This window comes from Daldinia decipiens (genome assembly GCF_022478715.1).
Source record: "Daldinia decipiens strain CBS 113046 unplaced genomic scaffold F4813scaffold_44, whole genome shotgun sequence".
Classification (NCBI taxonomy): Eukaryota; Fungi; Ascomycota; class Sordariomycetes; order Xylariales; family Hypoxylaceae; genus Daldinia; species Daldinia decipiens.
In genome coordinates, this window is record NW_026054587.1 from 180,091 (window position 1) to 198,948 (window position 18,858).

General features: G+C 44.7%; 5 protein-coding genes across 5 annotated transcripts; 2 read left to right on the forward strand and 3 right to left on the reverse strand.

Moving 5' to 3' along the window:
• Nucleotides 1–816: 816 nt before the first annotated feature.
• On the forward strand, nucleotides 817–1,875 carry F4813DRAFT_373736 (NAD(P)-binding protein). The gene is made up of 3 exons (XM_049244852.1): nucleotides 817–1,163; nucleotides 1,238–1,445; nucleotides 1,501–1,875. The coding sequence occupies exons 1-3, from the start codon at nucleotides 928–930 to the stop codon at nucleotides 1,771–1,773; spliced, it is 717 nt and encodes a 238-aa protein (XP_049095661.1). The 5' UTR covers nucleotides 817–927; the 3' UTR covers nucleotides 1,774–1,875.
• A 726-nt stretch (nucleotides 1,876–2,601) lies between these two features.
• F4813DRAFT_383112 (uncharacterized protein) lies at nucleotides 2,602–3,889 on the forward strand (the record flags this gene model as incomplete). The annotated part of the gene is made up of 2 exons (XM_049245903.1): nucleotides 2,602–3,465; nucleotides 3,854–3,889. The coding sequence occupies 2 exons, from the start codon at nucleotides 2,602–2,604 to the stop codon at nucleotides 3,887–3,889; spliced, it is 900 nt and encodes a 299-aa protein (XP_049095662.1).
• Nucleotides 3,890–4,494: 605 nt separating this feature from the next.
• F4813DRAFT_393462 (uncharacterized protein) lies at nucleotides 4,495–5,386 on the reverse strand (the record flags this gene model as incomplete). Its single annotated transcript, XM_049247424.1, has 2 exons — nucleotides 4,495–4,889; nucleotides 4,945–5,386. 2 exons carry the CDS (start codon nucleotides 5,384–5,386, stop codon nucleotides 4,495–4,497), a joined length of 837 nt encoding a protein of 278 aa, XP_049095663.1.
• Nucleotides 5,387–7,870: 2,484 nt separating this feature from the next.
• Nucleotides 7,871–9,512, reverse strand: F4813DRAFT_393463 (MFS general substrate transporter; the record flags this gene model as incomplete). Its single annotated transcript, XM_049247425.1, has 3 exons — nucleotides 7,871–8,029; nucleotides 8,090–8,231; nucleotides 8,296–9,512. 3 exons carry the CDS (start codon nucleotides 9,510–9,512, stop codon nucleotides 7,871–7,873), a joined length of 1,518 nt encoding a protein of 505 aa, XP_049095664.1.
• Nucleotides 9,513–13,915: 4,403 nt separating this feature from the next.
• On the reverse strand, nucleotides 13,916–18,102 carry F4813DRAFT_248402 (ras GEF). The gene is made up of 2 exons (XM_049240117.1): nucleotides 17,248–18,102; nucleotides 13,916–17,189 (listed from the first exon to the last, which is right to left on the reverse strand). Exons 1-2 carry the CDS (start codon nucleotides 17,791–17,793, stop codon nucleotides 14,127–14,129), a joined length of 3,609 nt encoding a protein of 1,202 aa, XP_049095665.1. The 5' UTR covers nucleotides 17,794–18,102; the 3' UTR covers nucleotides 13,916–14,126.
• Nucleotides 18,103–18,858: the final 756 nt, after the last annotated feature.

The window sequence follows — 18,858 nt, forward strand, 5'->3', positions numbered from 1 at the left end:
TATGTATGAAGAATAGGGGCATATGAAGAGGTGCATTTGTACCAAATATGATGTCCCTTGGCGTTGCACTGGGTAAAGATTGCGCTCACTGCCCGAAAACAGATCTACACCCATCAAATTAAATAGACCCGCTCTACCATTTATAACTATTAGTCTCAATGCGAAGAGCGTGTATTCGGCCTTTTTCTTTGTTTTTAAAGTTTAAAGCATACATATATATGGACTGTACTTGATAGTGGAATATATGTATGGTTTGGTCGTAATATCCAAGATGTGCACCTAACTACTTCGTATCCCGCCAACAATTGCTGCGCAGTACGTATAATTAGCATAGCCTTTAAAGGTGGAAATGAAGATAGCAGTGCAATACTTGTAGTGTCAGTTGTTTAATTCTTCTTGAAAGGTGCAGTCTTACTCTAATATGCCCAGTAACTCTCGAAACGAAAGAAATGGTTATGAGGATATAATACGGTAAGTCTATAATCGGTAGCTTAGGCGTGAAATGCATTTAACGGGGTTTTTATTAGAAAAGTACAAAATGCCATAGATTCCGTAACTGCAGATCTTATAATATTCGGAGTTTTATTTTGGTGGTAGGATATTAGGCGCCTCTCTTTGCCGACCTGCTACAAAGCCACGGAACGGTCACGGAATGACTGAGCATCCAATCCCCGAACAAAGAGGATCGCGGGCCGAGAATATTGTGTGCATTACGGCACGCAGTAAGCCGGACCCTCGGTGTAATCCTTGCCACCAGGCACCAGCTGGCGAGAAGTGAGATCCCTTGCATTTCTATCAGCTAATAGACTAAGCACGCGATATAATACGTAACTATTTACAAACATCCAAAGCGAGTAGTTTATGCTATGAACACATTGCTTCACCCTGAATAATATTCTCAAATAATACTATCTAGAAGCCATAACAATGAAATTGATTATTTCAGGAGCTACAGGCTTCGTAGCTAATGAAATCATACGACAGGGTTTAAGCAGGACCGAGATTACATCTATCGTGGCCTTAGCTCGCAAGCCAGTATCAGCTCCCGAAAAGCTTCTACCGAACGCAAACCCTTCCAAGCTTAAAAGTGTCGTAATAAAAGACTACGAGCATTATCCCGAAGAAGTCAAAAATGAATTTGCTGGAGCTACTGCCTGCATATGGTAGAGAACCCTTTGATCTTCTTAGCATTGCGGAGATTAGCCATATGTCCGAGTAAGATCGCTAACAGGACCAGGACGGTGGCTATCACACCGTCAAAATCAAAGATGTACGATTTTGAGGAAGTCAAGCGCATCTGTCAGGCATCCACAATCGCAGGTTTTAAGGCCATACATGAGGCTGGTGTCTTAAAGCCGTTTCGATTCCTTTATATGAGCGGTGCAGCAGCGGAACGTGACCCGAAAAAGGCCGTACAGTTTCAGCCACAGTATTCATACATGCGGGTGAGGAAAGACAACTAACCAACTATACGGTTCAAAGCTGATTGAAGGAATATAGGGAGAGACGGAAAACCAAGTTCTTGCATTGGCAGCTGAGCTCGATGGAGTCGAGGCCAGTGTCGCAAAGCCAGGCTATATCACTGCACCTGGCGAATTTATGAAGTCTATTGCCGGCGTTATGATAAAACTTGTTGTTGGTATCCCTAGCATCAGTGTCGTAGACCTTGCAACAGCTATGCTAGATCAGGTCATAAATGGGTTTGAGAAAGACCCGTTGATGCCCGAGGATCTAATCAGGATTGCCAAGGCACATCAGCAAGTTTCCGAATGATAGTTGAACTTGGGGATAAAAGTTCAATACAAGATGTTAATGAGATTACCATACACTCTTCTATTACGGGAGGGATATTAGGAGTAATAGATAGAAGAATTGGATTTTAAGTTCATTATCATCCCCTTTCTTTAACAATACAGGCCTAGATGTATAACCTAGGAGTATCGCATGCTTCCAACTACCATATAAGGTAGTTCGTCAATTCGGGATACACTCCCTCGATTAAGAACTTAAAGTCTTCTTGGATTAAGATGAATACTATCCGCCTAATAGCATCTAGGAACCATTTTCCTATCTCGATAAGTGTTATCAAAAAAGAACGATCTGCCCCAGATTAATACCTACTAATTACCCATTCACAGGGGCAAGGGTCTAGGTACTTCTAGTTCTAGAAGACATACCGCAGCCAAGCCACAGACTTATAAACGTCTCCAAAGAAGAGAGTGCGGGCATGAAGGGTAAGTTTAGAGAGGCGGGCACCTATGTTCTACTATTACCCCTTTAGGCCAAAGCGTCCTCAGGTCTAGATTCCCATGTCGCATTTTAATATCTGCAAAGAGCTTGTAGGGAGGGACCCGAATGGCGATGTCATCATACAATTCTCCCGCTTATTCTTCCGGAGCCGGGAATATCTTTGGCCATGGGAGGTACTGGGGTATTGGCAACGGCACTTCCACTTACACGCCGATTAAAAGGATATACATACATGTTCCTAACGATACTTATTACAGACGAGTGAGGATCTAACGGACACTTCCTGTATCTTGGACTCGACTCTACAACGCATTGATAGACCTATCTACACTTGGAAATAGAAACTTAGGCATGCATTCCTGTCTCTTAGGTGTTGGCATTGCAGTCCTTGGGGCTTTACTGCCTCAAGCTGCCGCCGAATACGAGTGCAACCGGACATATATCCAGTCTTTCGCAGACAGTTATGTCGAGGCACACGAGAATGGACAGCTAAGCAACCTAGAAAATATCGCTGACAATTTCACGTACGTGGAGAACAACAAAACGGCAGAGATCACCAGCGGCATCTTCAATAACGCGCTCAAGATCGCGCACCGCCACACTATCGTCGACACCATCGATTGCTCCTCCTTCACCGAGCTCATCATAACGCACAATGCCTCGGGTGAACCAGCACCCTATGTCATCGGCGCCCAGATCCGCCACAGCCCGGGCGATCTGAGCTGCTACCTCATGGACTTGATCGTGTCTACGACCGGGTCGTGGCTCTTCAACTCCACGAGGACGCTAGAATACGCGTCCAAGGAGAATTGGTCCCTCATTGAAGAGGATAAACGCCCTTCGCGCGAAACCCTCAAAAACGCTGCAGACGCCTACCTGGATATGTGGAGCAACAGCACTGCCGAGGACGCCGTGCCTTGGGGTCAGCCGTGCGATCGACTTGAGGGCAGCGTATACACGGGTAGCGGGCTTCCCACGGATTCGTGCAAAGTTGGGATTCCTTCGAACCATAACCAGGCGCCCAATTCGCACCGCCGCTACGTCATCGATCCAACCTATGGCTCTATCAGCGTATTCTGCATCTTCGAACACCTCAGCAACGCGCCCGACAGTCACGAGTTCCGCCTCGAGAACGGCAAGCTACGGTTCGTCCATACCATCACACTTGCCAACAGTGGTTTCTTCGAGGCGGCAGAGCCTGCGGCGCAGCCGATCGTACGATACAGGAAACGGGGAGGGGCACGTCGAGCCGCAGCAATAGGCTCATCAGATCGTATCTAGGATTCAGATACAGGGATTGCTTTAGGCATCGATATCAGGAATGACAATTGGGTTAGATACCTTAGGTAGATTTAAGATCCTAATTCAAAGCGCGTATATGACAATGATATTTATAGCGTCTACGAGATGGGTTTCCACGGGTTTGGTGAGCCCAAAAATAAAACTTGCATAAATAAGCTGTCAGGTTTATATGATATACGTGATCTACAATAGACACATGCCATTATAGCAAATTTATAAAATCACTCGATACGTCAGTCGAGTAGCTTCGTCATATTATGTATCAATTCATCGCACTATCCTACTCTTACAACCAGCTAAGCTAAGCTACAATATTCGCCGGGGTTCGAAAGCATAAAAACTTTCCAGTATTGCCTAGACGATGTTGGATCGCCTAGGTATGCTTTTTTGTTATCTTCCTTCTTGAATGCTGGCGTACGTATTGGCTGGTAACAAAAATGCGCATAAACTTCCCCGAGACGACAAGATTGGAAACCGAAGGCATTATGATCTTTTTGGCGTTGACAGCCATCAGTATCAGACAGTGGAACGGCTCCATAGTGAAAGGAAACGGTAAAAGAAATCGAAGGAGAGAATGAAGGAGAGGGAATAGTTGAGCCAACAATCCCCTCCTGTCAAAATCTCTCCACTACCTATATTACAGAAATGTTTTGTTGATGCTTTGTCTCAGGAGGGAAAACTCGGGCCTAAGTCGGCATCGAAGAGTGGGGATTTACGGATGTAAAATGTCGGCATAGTGCTGGCATCGATAGTTGAACGTTCGAATATGGCCAAGCTATGATCTGTTGCTTTTGTGTTAGTTAATCTTCCTTTCAAGTACTTGAAATTAGTACTTACTATGGGGTACTTACGAAGTATTAACGACATCTAGAAGCTTGATAGGCTCCTGAAATGGACAAGCTAGGATTGAGATGTGTCCTCCAACCTGTCTTTTTCACCACTTCATGTCGTCAATTTGGATCTAAACGCATTCCGTATGCTGAATATCCGTGAAGTCCTCAGATTGCGGAACGTATCATCCGAACCATGCGTGTACTGTCGTTGTAGTCGGGACTCTCGAACACTTTCTATCTCAAACGCGAAGGATTTAAGTCGGTTAATCATGTAAATCAGCATCCCCTTCCTTGCGATATCTGTATTCCAGCCCGCTGCGAATCGCAATTCCCGAGAACCTGACCAGTAAACTGCCTTCTGCGATTTGGTAGATTGTGATCCCTCGTCATAAATCTTGGCTGCTCGACGACGTAGACAAAATTCATCGCCCAGTACTTGACTGATTATTGGAATCCAAGGTATAGATATCACCTCTCGCATGGAATCTATCTCCATTCCATCTACTACATAGGGAGAGTTAGTAACTGCTTTCTTGAAAGGAGCCCCATGAGTACATACGCTTGGGGTCACTGCATGCCACTCCTGCGATCGACACAATGTGAAAATAATCTCCAATACTGGCTTCCAAGGGAGCTGCCATCGCTTCAGTCCAATGAATAAGCATTCTCAAGGCCTGGATTCGATGCGATAACCTGAAGAATGCAGTGTTGCCGTCTTCTGAAAGTCGGTCAAACGCCATGGTACAGAAAGATCCCTCCCAACCGTAGAGAGCAATAGTGGTCACGTCAAGATATTTCTGCCGAAAAACTCTTTCCACTTCGGCCTTCCAGTCTTTGCAAACCAAGCGTAACAGGCACCAAGCATCCGGCAAGTGTTGCTCTGCCACTAGTTTGACTACCATACGTTGGAGCTCTCGGGGAAGAAAAGGCAATTTCGGTTTGCTGGTATCTACCGATTCCAAAGTCATGGTAGCAACCTCTCGGGGGTCATTCGAAGACATGGTGGTGTGAGTTCAAAGAATCATAAAAATAAACGAAGCCTGCAATCAAACCTCGCAAATAACAAGCTTCTGGAGACAAGGCCAGGGTAATAGAAGGGGTTGATCCGGTCACTTCCCGTCCAAACAAGAAGTTTGGTGGGAAGTTTTGGTAATGTGTGTCTGTGTGTCACTGGTAATGTTTGAAAAGGGAAAGAGGCAGTGGCCAGGTACCATGAAGTAGATGGGATGGGCGGAGCAGACCCGTCTCCTGGACGAATCTATTGTGTTCTATGGTCTGCAAACTCGACAGTTGGGAGTTGTCGCCTTAGCGATGTCCCCGGTTTTTCCACTGGGATGATTTCATTCATAAGGTATCCGCGTGTGATAGCTTATGCTGGTGCGTAAATTTCCAGTGTCAAAGTTGACATTGGTATCCGCTGCCTCATGTACCAGTTTTAGTGACCAAAACAACCCATTTATAATGAATTCATCAGATTCCCTATGTTAAAATAAGAATGGCATAGCTCATACGATACTTTTAGATGGGATATAAGGCCAACTATTATCTCCAGATATTCCATGCGGAACTTATTGAAAGGGTGATTCTTTAATTAAGACTTGACGTCTACGTATTTAACCTAACAGGACAAATAAACTGGAAGAAGCCCTTGACTAAGTTGATTAAGATTTAGGCAGATTGTATAATTTGGTAACCAGATGCCACAAAGAACAAAAAAAAAGCATGGCCCTCCTGGGAATTTCCATCCAAGGCAGTGAGGCCCCTGCGTATATATGGTTGAACTTCTGGCTTGGTAAGAAATGGGTTAAAAAATCGAAAATAAAAAAGCCGTATTATGCTGTTCATGGCTTAGACGATTCACGTATGGTGAAAACATGTAATCCAGTATGAGAGCAGCTAATCTGGTAGAGCAGCTGTCATATCAGGAGTAAAGACTCATTGTAATATTCAACATATTTTAAACCCATTGTGGAAGTGATCTTTTTCTATTCAACCAAGTACTTAATCACCCATGTGTCACATCCAAATACGTTCATTTGGAAGTAATTTGAGAGGTTATTAACATAGGCACTAAGAAGATTGATATAATTTACGTGCAGTTGAAAGATCGCCTTACATATATGGTAGCTTGGCTGATTATGTAATACAGTGAACTAGGTGATCTAGGCTAGCTTTTCAATACAGCTGTTATAAATTTATCTCAAGAGCACTATGAGCTTAGCTATTTCTGTTGTGCCTGCTATGTAGGGCACAGAAGAGACACCAACATTCCTTTACAGAGTAAATCCCCGGAACTGTGCTTAATTTTCATATGAAGAAAACTTGTTGCTCCTTTCGAAGATACTGCAACGATGAAAGCTGAAGAATAACTAGGTCGAGTGGCTCTCAAAGGAATATCTATTACATACTCAATATCGATTAGTCCGCCTTGATCTAAGCATTATCTTATGCCAGTAATGCTTTGAAGCTATCTTGACAATTAATCCAGAGCTTTCTATGCACATATGAAAGGTATGTGAGAAATAGAATAAACATGTTATCACAGGTAATAATTCTAACATACTACTTCTAATCGCTTCAACTGGTGGCATACCTATAAACCTGTGTAAAGACGTTATTATTAAGGATGTAGATCTAGCCTAGTAGCTAGTGAAAATAACGTAGCATTGCAGCTTGGGGCTTAGTTTGAGGCGGGGATTAAGGAACGTTAAATACATACCTACATATATTATGGAACCTTTCAATATCCCTCCTGCCAATTTAGCTATTATAACATTGGTTTAATAATTACGCATTGAACCAATCTTGATGATGGGTAGCATGCCCTTTTATAGTAGAGATAAGCAAGATCGATCAATCTCATATCGTCTTAATAACCGGGGCCGGGACCGGGGCCGGGACCAGATCCGGAGATATCGGGTCATTGGAAGTGAAGTGACACAAGAAGAAATAAGATTGCTCACATCTGGCTTACCCCGAGCCTGGTATTTATTTTGCTTGAAGTCGATAGGCTCCAGCAAGCAGAGTAAATTGTTTGAAGAGCCCCTACATAGTTGTGTAATGTTCCAATAATAAATAAACCCATTTATTAAACTTGTACCTAGGTACCCAGTCCGTGCCTGTGGTCCTAATTTTGTGCAACTTCAAGTTGCATTAACTACCTACCTACCTACTTCTCTAGCTTTATCTACAATGACAGAGAGGATTTGGCAAAGTACTATACTAGTTCCCGTTATCAAGTCTTAATAACACTGCTAATTTAATAATCTCGGATCTGATGATAACTGTATCGTCGGGTATATTTGCATGCGTATGAATGAATTTAGTTAATAGGTATTACATTCATCATCATGCGTCAAGATAAGTAGGTTATTCCAACCACTTCAAAACCTTCAGCCGCTCAATCCATGGCTCTATCACAACTGTAAACACCCGCTCCTAGTGTTTTCAACTATTAAAATGAAGTATATTAAAGATATCACTGTTTAGACTTCAGTGCGCTTCTCTTCGGGAGCTACGGTTGGTACGACATCGCTCGCTGTCTCGTCACTGAATTTAAGATCTTCATTGAGCTCGGTGGTGTCCTTGATTCTCGTGAAAATGATCGGGGCAGCAACTAGGAGAGATCCGGCACAAACACCCCACTGTTTCAACTGTCAGTTACGGATTCATACCTGCATGGGAAAGGAGGGGGGTAAACTCACGGTAGCGGCGAATATGGTGTTATATTCGGTGTGGATGCCATCTAGGCGCCAGAAAATGGCCGCACCAGCGGATTGAAGACCCTTATAAAACCCAGCCATGTTGGCAGTCTTTCGGCCAGAGTTTGAGAGTGCGCCCATGTACCTAAGACAGTGTTAGACTGATATCATATATTTGCATAGTTTAGTTTGAATTTTCAAGGACATACCAGTAGATGCTTGTTTGCCATACGGCATCATACACGCCGTAGAAAATGTAAAGGAACATAGGTGCAAGGAAGTTTCTGTCCGTCCAGTCAATTTTCTGACTATCGGGTACTTTCCCAGACGCCGCCCGGTCAAGCTGGTACTCTTGCCACGCCCAGCCACCACCCCAGATGATAAAGGTGAGGGAGAAAAGCGAAATGAATGAGAGCTTGGCACGCATTGACCGCCGAACTGATTTGATATCAAGAGCGTATCCGACAATAACGGCGCCAAAAATCTGGGCTAGCCAGTAAAGGAGGTTATTCAGTGAGCGGGCGCGAGTGTTAAAATAGGCGAGATTTAGAACGTTCTGCTGGTATGTGTAAAATATGTTGGAAGCGAAGAACATGGGGAATAGAGCAATGACCCAAGGGCTAAGGGAGATACACTCCCAGAGTCCAACGAACTCGCTCTGCCAAGTGGGGTTCTTCATCAAGATAACTTTGGAACCATCATCACGGATAACCTTGTCTCCATTCACCAAGAGAGTGGTAAGACACGCTCCGACAAACATGAGAACAATGAATCCAATGTACGTGCCATCCGTGACAGTACCGGTGTTGTTGCTAACGTTCTGTCCGAGAGGGATCAAACTACCAATAACGGCGCCGAGGTTGAAGATGATCCAAAACCAACTAATGTAGCGGCCTTTAGACTCCTCTGGAGGATAAGCCATCATGATAGTACCTTGCGCAGTCCAGAGCAAACCGGCGCAAAGACCCAAAAGAGCACCGGAGAAGACGACGAAGCCAACATTGCCGGTATGGCTGTAGCACAACAAACTAGCCGAGTAAATGCAGTAACCAATACCACCGATAGTCAAAGTAATCTTTACACCGAGTTTGTTCGCGATGGAGCCGGAAAAGAAAGCGACGACGGCAAAGACGGAGTAAAGAGCAGTGGATGCGTGATCTTGTACAGTCGAATTCACCTGTCCACCACCACCGAGACCTTGAAGCGCATTGTACATTCCAGGGCACATGAAGCAGACGAAAGCCACCATTAGAAGCTGGATCTTTGGTGACGCATACCAGAATTCCTTCTTGCCGATCCGAAATCCTCGATACATCCAACCATCAGGACGCGCTTCGGGGCCGTGCGTACTCGCGGCAAGATCCGAGTGGGATCTTTGAACGGCTTGTGTATCGGCGTCGACCGCCGGCTCTTTCGCGTCTGCCATTTTTAGGATTGGTCGAATGGTCAGTTTCCCCTAGCGATTCGAAGAAAGCTCTCTAGCGTAGACCTGTAAGCATCCAGTGTTAGCTTATCACAATGATCGCTAACGCTGAGTTATTCTTGAAGTAAAGCACAATAGGGGATTAAATGGCTCCTATAACATATCATATAAGCGCAAAGTGTGAACATACCCTCGAATATTATTAATCGCCGTGGCGGCTAAATTATATTGACCGTTGAGCTGGCAGGAGATGGGAAAAAGTAAGAGTTGCGCTGAAGCGGAAAGGGCGTAGACAATATAGCGAAATAAATATTGTACTAGAATAGATGGGTACTGGGGTACATGTCTGTATAATGTAGGTAGGTATCCACCCTGGTAAGATAAGGCGATGTTAGATTAATACGATATGCGGCACGTGTGGTATACTTCCACTATTATGCATGCATGCGGGAAAGAAGGGTCAGAAAAATGTACCTGCACCTACCTAACCTAGTGGTGATCGGATGGTACCAGTTACGATCTACTTGGGAAGTTTGTGGTTGGCGGTTTTGGTATTGGCATGTATGTATGGTAGCACCAACTTTCAACCCCGAATAAACCCTCAGCCCCGAAAACTCGTTATGGCTCGTGAATGTTGCTCGGAATGATGGTTACGTGACACGCCCAGCCCGATTACCCCTCGTATATCTTTAGGAGCTATACTTATGTCGCACAAGACGAGACGAAGAACATTGAAGTGTTAGTTATGTATGTAGGTACCTGGGTCATGTCACTCCACTAATAACCCTAGTGTTCTTAAAGTTCTGGGGATTTTTGGGGCACCGAGAGACGCTAAGTTGTTTGTGGTTTGACTAAATGGTCAGATTGCAGACAATCCTTCGCGAGTTCCGTTCCTTCAGAAAAAAAAAAAAAGAATACGCGCTAGAGAGCTAAGCTTATCTACCTACCTAGGTACAATACCTACTACTGAATTCGTACGATATTTTGTTTCATACTTCGTGTTCTTGGGTAGGAATGTCGTGTTATCCTCAATTGCCTCCAGAAATAGAATGCGGTTGGCTTCGTAAAGTCCAATTAAGCTATGGGATCTTCTTCCATCTTCCCAATTTGCGGGAAGGCCCTTAGCTAAACCATCATGCTCTAAAAAAGAAAACATTTGTAAAAAGACAAGGACATGGAAGACAGACTAATAAGATGGCCGATAAGAAGAAAGATAACAGCGGGCCGAATATGGAGATCACAGACCAGCTCTGATTGGACCCAAAAAGTCGCAAGTCACGAGACAGGCCCGCTACGAATGGTTATTGGATCGCCATCATTGGCCAAGTGGCGTAGCGATCTCTGGGGAAGGAAGCTGTACATTTGTGTGTATCTACCTACGCTAATAAGTAAAGTATACCTCCTGGAGAACAGGATTTCAATTAAACCTGAGCACCTAAGGATACCGCCTAAGATAGCCCCCCCCTATTCGTCAGCCAGTCTACGTCTTGTAATATGTAACGTTGCCCAAATTTGGCTTTTTCTCTTGTGCTAACGGGCAGAGACACTACCAACCGACTTTCACAAGAGACATACATCTCCTGTAAGACCGAGGACACCACTAGAAAATGATACTGCCATTATCCGAAAATTATTGGTCCTATCTCGATTGGTGTCCTAAGCGGTTGGCTGACTGGTACTGCTGCTACGATGCATATCATCCTATGCCAATCCTCTGGGTAATGTTACAGGAGATAACAATACTCATAGCAACATCTTCGACTAATGCAATTTTTAACTACCTAAACTAGACCCCAATAAGTATAAACTATACTCTTAGACATAACCACAATTCGTATCAGCGGAGGGGATGTGTTGCTCCTACGTGCAACACCGATTTTGCAATTGCGTTTCACACGTAGTACATGAATTTCGAGACAAGTTACCATGCAACGGCTTTCTTGCACGACATAGTCATCCGAGCGCGCGAGGTTACATTGGACAATTCAGCAGGTCAGCAACATTAAGCCACGGTCATACATCCGTCGTTCTAGAACGATGCTTTGCGTAGTCGCAACAGCCCTCGCTTGTAGATAATTCCTGTCTTAGATACCTAATGAAGCTCCGTAGCGGTGTTAGAAACGCGGGGAGCAAAAAGAAATTGGAAAGGGAACAACCAAATCAGAATTCAAATTTCATATGCAGATATGCAGGGATGGCATTCAGAGATACCATGTCCGCACGCCTGTTTTGGACAAATGTTGGAGCAGAAGGATACTCCATACCCAGGCGTTCGATGTTGGTGGTTTATTACTATAATTAACATCGTACCATCCGTATCTAGTGGTGTACCCAGGCCCATCAGATACGACGCCAAGTGTTGAAATGTCAGCCCTAGTGAGTCAACTTTTCGAAACCACGCTCAAAACCACGTGGTTATATCATAGTTTTGACTTTGGCTCCGTTGCTACTCTACAGAAGCCAACCAGGTATGAGCTGTCCTAGTAATGTATTATAAAATATATATTTACTAGACTCTTATGAATGTTCACTATCAGACTCATATGTTAAAGCTATATAAGCGCATACCGAGGCATATAACTGTGCCACTTAGGCAGTCATTGTTTATTGATCATATGTCAAGGAGTGGTATCAACACGACAAGGATGCCTAGATAATAACCAACCCAACGCTTAACTAGGCAGTTCCACGCCAGGGTGCGAACAAATGAAATACATAGAAACTCGCAAATTAAAAATAGATCAGAACCAATCTTCCCAGTGCAATCGAATTGAATACAACATCCAAGCGGTGTCTTGCCAAAGCCAATATCTTAGCAAAATCGCTCGACGACTTGCGCGAGTTGATCTTGAATATTACAAGATCGGGATTGATTTGGATTTGGATTTAACTGGAGCAGTTCGTGATCAGCGAGTTTCTATCGCTAGCCAAACGAATTGCGAGACAGGCAAACACAATTTACTCTTTGAAACGAGCTATACTTAACCTTATGATTGTTCTTACAGTCCGGCTGAATCGCAAACGTTAGTAGGTAAAGAGGTGAATTTCCTAGATCATAATAGATAGGCCTACAAGGCATCGAAACAACTTGGGTATTACGCAAGAAACTCTAAACCAAGCCATGGGAGCCCATAGCTATACGCGCCGAATTTATCTTATCCTTTGGGTGTCTCATCTTGAGTCCTAACAATAATTATGTAGCATTCGCTTTATGAGTCGACTTACTGATGGTAGGCATCGTTTTTTTTTCTGAAAGTTACCTATGTGGGTATCTACTCATGACTACAGTCCAACGAAGAAGTTCATATATGAATGAACACTGAATTTAATACAGCTTCAAGCCAAAGTTGAAACTTTTACAGTCTCGCTTGAAACCCTCGCTGAATCATAGGAGCAAGGCGAAGTACATGTATAGTATTGAGAGTAGTAGCACAGGTAGACTTTTTATACTGCTAAACTTCCGTTCTCGTGGAAGTATATGAAATGAATAAGGTGATAAATATCGTAACTTTCTTAATGGGATCCTAGCAATTTTTATGAACAATAGATAATTTGGCATTATAACTACTAGTATGATTAGCTTATCCGTAAGCCCTATGAGAGTACAAATTATTGGTACTTTGTAGCTGTTCGAGTCAATTGTGGTTTGTGGGTTGATAGTTGAAGTGACTGATAACAGCCTTGTATGTACTGTGTCTGCTCGGTGCCTTAGTGTAGACAAAAGGAAGAGGAACTGGTAGTCGTGAGGTGTCTAGGAGCTGCCTCGTTAGGCCTTGCCTGTTGAATATGACGATTTAAGATATCTCATTATATACTACGACAACACCGGATAAGTTATAAACGGGACTGGTATAAGGCCAGGCAAATGAATCATATCGATTTTTATTAGCGACGAGCTACAGATATGGCAAGGCTTGCGTGGCTAAAATGCGCCGTGCTATATTAAGTTGACGATTCGATACATAACCAAACCTTATAGCTGGCTTCAGGTTCCATCTCTAAGCAGATCCAAAGCAAATTCACAGCGGACAGTATTTTTATGCGTCGACTAATATGATTATCTCCCGAGCGTAGAAAGCTACGGTAGTACATACTCTCACACTTCATATCAAGTACCTGTATCTGATACAATAAGTTTTCCCCCTTCGTGTAACTGGTGGGCATTGGAAATATCGTGTCATCCCTCAATATCCTGATCACGCATAACATCCATGTTTATGCCCAAATGCTTTTCCCCGTCCTGTGAATGCTGATCGAATGTATACCAAACTCCATCCACCATTTTTCCAAATGATTGCAGATGAACAATTGAGTGTCAACTCATGGGCCAAGTCCTTGAGGATTGGTGGTCAGTTGATGGGTATACGACCGGACCAATATATGTGCCAACAATAGAAGTTACAGGACTATCCCTTGTTCCCCTGCCTGCAAACGCCAGTACCTGACATGATACATCCCAAATGCTTCATAATTGGGCTGGATAGTAAAAAAAAAAAAAAGGAAAAAGAAACAACAAGGGGTATCAATGGATGAGATAAAAAAAAAAGTTGACGGAAAAAGTAGTAACGAGTGAGGGTATGCGGCGGTAATGATGATCAATGTTACGAGTAGGTGTCATTACGTAGAAATCGTCGCATTATTGTGGCGATCTCTTGAAATCCAGCCAAACAAATCTGCCCTTTGACCTGCTGGTGTAGCGGCTGGGCCATCAGTTGGGGTTCTCAAGAAGGTTTCTCGGGGTTCAAGCAGTAAACTCTTTCGGTAATAGCTGACTTGGACATTGCCTTGGTCGGTCTCTTTTACACGAGTAACTTGCGCTTGAATCCATTCCTGCATGTCCGGAACCTCTGTCAGCTTATAGGGAATTTGGAACCGCTGTAGCTCCCCGATGATCTTCGCAGTTCGGGTGTGCTTGTCAAAATTGATAACTGTTAAGCCGTTTTCGTTTGGACCTGAGCCAGGAAGTTGTTTTGTAGCAGGGTTTCCAATATCGACAAACGTAAGATCGGTAAGGAACATGCCGAGAAACGGGAGGCATGGGGGGACATGGCCCTGAAGACGAGCTCGAAGCACCTTATTGTTGTTGGATGGTTCAACAATAGCTTGCATGGTTTTTAACATTTCGCGTCGCTTTGGGCTCACGAGGTCCCAAGTCTTTCTCAAGCGACTGATAATAGAGTTGTTCAGACTGCAAACAATGGACATGAGGCCATCATAGTTATTCAGTTCCAGGCACTGATGGGCAATCTTGATCCACTGTTTGATGACCACGGCACGCTTCTTAACTTCTGGATATTGAAGAATAGTGTCCGCCACGAGATTTGACAAGTCGGTCGAGAAGCTCGACATCGCCTTTACGTTAGGCGATGATGCACCGTTCTTCTTCATCCATTGGGAACCTAGTAGCTCTTCTGGCAAGATTGAGCAGAAGATGCTCATTTGTTTGAGAGTTAGCTGCCGAGCAATTTCGAGAGGTTCAAAATCAAGAAACGAGGGGCAACTGCCCCCTGACTTCCAGTTATTGAGGAGATTCTGTTGGCTTTTAGATATGGCAGGATTGGGCATCGGTGTGTCGATAGGGACGTATTGAGAGGTGGAGGTGCTCGTCTTCGCCATAGAGGACACCAGACGTGGTACCAGCGAACCATCTGTGGACGAAACTCGCTGCGAGAGTTCCAGGATTCGTTTACCTACGCCTGGAGAAGCAAGTGACCCAAGTTTGAACTCTGCAAAATTCTGAATAAGCGGTAACGCTTCGTGATCGATAGAATCGCGCCAGTGCGATTCCAGCCACCCCTTTAAGACATTGCAGATGCGTAATCTTACAGGGCCTGCTGCGTTGGGATTCTCACCCACGTAATCGAAGCGCTCAATGAGTGCTTCTACCAGCTTGCTAGGCGTGCAGAACAGCCGGAAGGTGAGGTAAAAGGTGGATACAAACATAGCGTCAGGCGTCGCTTCGTGGGTTGTAAGACGCTCGACTAAAGCAGCAAGCGAGCCACCAGTGATTTGTCCCTCCTTGTTAAACATTAGCTCATGAGCAAATGTTTTCTCTAGTAATTTTGACTCAAGCTCCTCGACCTCCTCGCCTATGCTGGAACTGCCTGCTGTACTTAAGTCTGACAAGGACGGTTGAGCCTTTGGTACAAGTGTAATATCAGGTGTAGTGGCACGTGTGGAAATATCGGACACCATGCTCGATTCCGAGTCACGGCTTAGATATGTGTTGTTACTTCCAGAACTGGAAGCGGTGCCCGTATCAGATCGGAAAGAATTCTGATACTCGACGTCTTGCGAAATTTCTGTCGTAGGGCTATACGGTTCATTTGGCGGAATGGCAGTCGTAAGCCTTGGTAGAGAGGGGGGTGAAGGTCGAATAGAGGAGACAGAGGACGCCATGCTCGATGCTGTATCATCTATAATCATCGATTGCGGCCTTGACGCAGGCGAGGAGATTCGCTCGGGGGTTTCTCGCCCTTGCGTATTTTCAACAGGGACCTCAGGGAGTGGCTTGTCGATCGATAACTGAGTCGAACGATTAGGCCTAGATGACGACTCAGGTGTCTTGGTTTCTGAAATTGTTGATTCGGTTGGCGTTCGCGGCTGGCTCTCGGATACAGCTTCAAAAACACCCAGGTCAATGCCCAATTTTTCGTTCTCGACTTCGAATTCGAAATCGCCTATTCTTTCCAAAACCCATTTGGTTTTGGCCACACATTCGCCAGCTGCCTTGACGCACCCAGTAGCGGCTGAGAGAAGCCGACTGTTATCTTGTGGCATAATGACATCCTCGCCGTCGGGTCCCCGGTTACCTAGAATCTCACGGGCAAGGTAGACCAAATCTCTGATACGATCGTACATGGCTACACGCGACTGTCCCAACGTCTCCGAAACGGATATGTTGTGATCACATATCGCATCTACCACTGAGAAAAGCACTCCGCCTGAGATTACTGAATGCTTAATAGCAAGGGCGAGTTCCGGTCGGGATTGAGATTGGACGTGCAATCGACCAATGAAAGATCCAAGATACGATAAAAACGTATCATGGCAGGAATTTAGCCGCACTGAAACAAGATTTTGGGGATGCGATAATGGAGAAGGACCGGCTAGAGACACTCTGTGTGATATAGTAGCCGATAATCGATTTCCGTGTGACGTACTGAGTTGAGACATCCGATTACTTGCTACATTAGCAGACGAGTAAACACTAGATGATAATCGTTTGTTGGTGGATCCAGTTGTTTGTGCGTCGTCGGCTGCCGGTGGTGCTAACCCTTTAGTGGTCACTGCATCGACAGCTGTTCGGGAAGATGCAGCTTCGTCTCTCCGGTCGCCCTCAAACTCCGTCGACTCCAAAGGTGGCGTTGGTGGCACGAATGACTCCTCGACAACGGTTGCCATGACTGTTACTGCAGGTGCACGTAACCGTCTATCGTCTTCAACCAAGTCCAAAAATCGAACGCCTTTGACCACTATTTTGAATGCCTTCAGGATCATCTCGTCAATAATGTCGTTTACATCGTCGATATATCGCGGTAACCCTCTTAATGTTTCTTGGAGTCGTTTGGCGATTTTCACTAAACATGATAGCTCGGATAGCAACGACTTCCTACCACGACGTAAGATTTCGCTCCTCTGTATTGTAGCTGACTCCCGAGTCAAACAATGTGTGTGTTCCTGGGACACGATTAGCTACTTGTAACCAGAACAATCCCACACAAATCTTTTAGCTTACCAATAGATAGCGCACGCCCGCAATAATGCCTTTCATAAATTCCTGGTTGCTAAAGATGTCCCGATCGTTCGTCGCTGTGCTCCTTAGCAAGTCCCAGAAATTCAATAACGCATTGAGTAAATTCCTCATCTCCTCGGGGTCGTACGCTTCGCAGTAGTTCGTTGGTAACCATCCCCTCGCACCGGATATCAACAATGTCCCATCGGCCCACCCATTAGTGTGAATAGAGTGGACTAAGACCACGTCGCCTTCGTTCAAGGGTAGTGTAACGGTTGAGTCTGACATAGCATATGTGGGATGGAACGGATAAAAGGCTCGAAGGAAGTTATGAAAGATAGGGTTTGATGGTGTGGGTTGGGGGACTAACTCCTCCTGCGAATCATTGGGAGTCGAAGGCGGAGTTATTTGGGACTGAGAGTAGGGATGTGTGGATGCTGTTGGTTCACCTTCCTGTGGGTTCACTGCTGCTTCATCGTAGCGGCTCTTGTTAATTGCGAGCGGAGCCACTTGTAGGCTCGCTCGCATAGGTTGGTCATCCAGCATCATGATTGCTGTAAAACTGCGCTGTAGAAAATCATGGGACCAATTTTTGCTGTTACTTTTGCAACAGCCAATAGTTAGAGGAGATACCCAGACTCCTCACGACGTAGGTGCTTAAGCGGACGTGCACCACGTCTTAATTCTTCTCTGAGAGTCTCGAGACTCGAAGGCTTTCTGATACCATAAATAATTGTGTCTGGAATAGGCGATTCTAGAAAGTTCGATGCGAGGTTATTGCGAGAACTCTAGTTGTTCAGGTTGAAGAGGCGTTGTGGAATAACCAGAAGAACCTGGGAGAGAAATAGAAAATTTGTTAGTACGCGACCATTTGTTGTTTGCAATTGCTACGAAGGAGAAAATCCGAGAACCTGATGGAATGAAGGGAGACAAAGTAGAAAAAAAACCATCAGGTTTCTGGACAGGAGGGGTCCAAGATAGGAATGTTGAAGCTATCTACCTAGGAGGTAGCCTAGCTTAAACAATTCCGGGGTATGTGTTTGACGCAAAGTCTCAGACCCAATTGCTTTGCTTATGACGACTCTTTCTATTTGACATGTAGCATACCATAGTAGGCAGTAAAGAAGATCGTTTCCTCCGTCCCACCATACGCGATAGGAAATCGGAAGAGAACTATGCCCGTATGCGTACCTCGTGGGTTTTGATGCACCAACCCGGGAAGCGCAAAACCAATATTCTCGATTCCCTTCCTTAAAAGCTCGAATAAAATATCCAGGAAAATAACAAAAGAAATAGAAATTTACCTTTTCACAATCCTCAATTAGTATACCCAACAGAAGAGGGGCGCTGAGTGCTTTAATCCAAGCTTCTCGAAAGGTGTAACGAGATAATTGAGATAGTCGATGTCAATAACTGCGATTGCCGAAAAATGGTTCCACCAGTTCGCGGGTAAGTCCAATACCGTGTCGACACTTTTACCCTCGAATCGATCGTCCTATCAATTGCAAGCTTTCCTTTAATTCCAAACTTATTCCGAGTCCATAACCAAGTCCGAGAATAGTGAGAAATATTGGAGATGGATATTCGTGGCCGACTAGTATCGAGAGCGCTTAG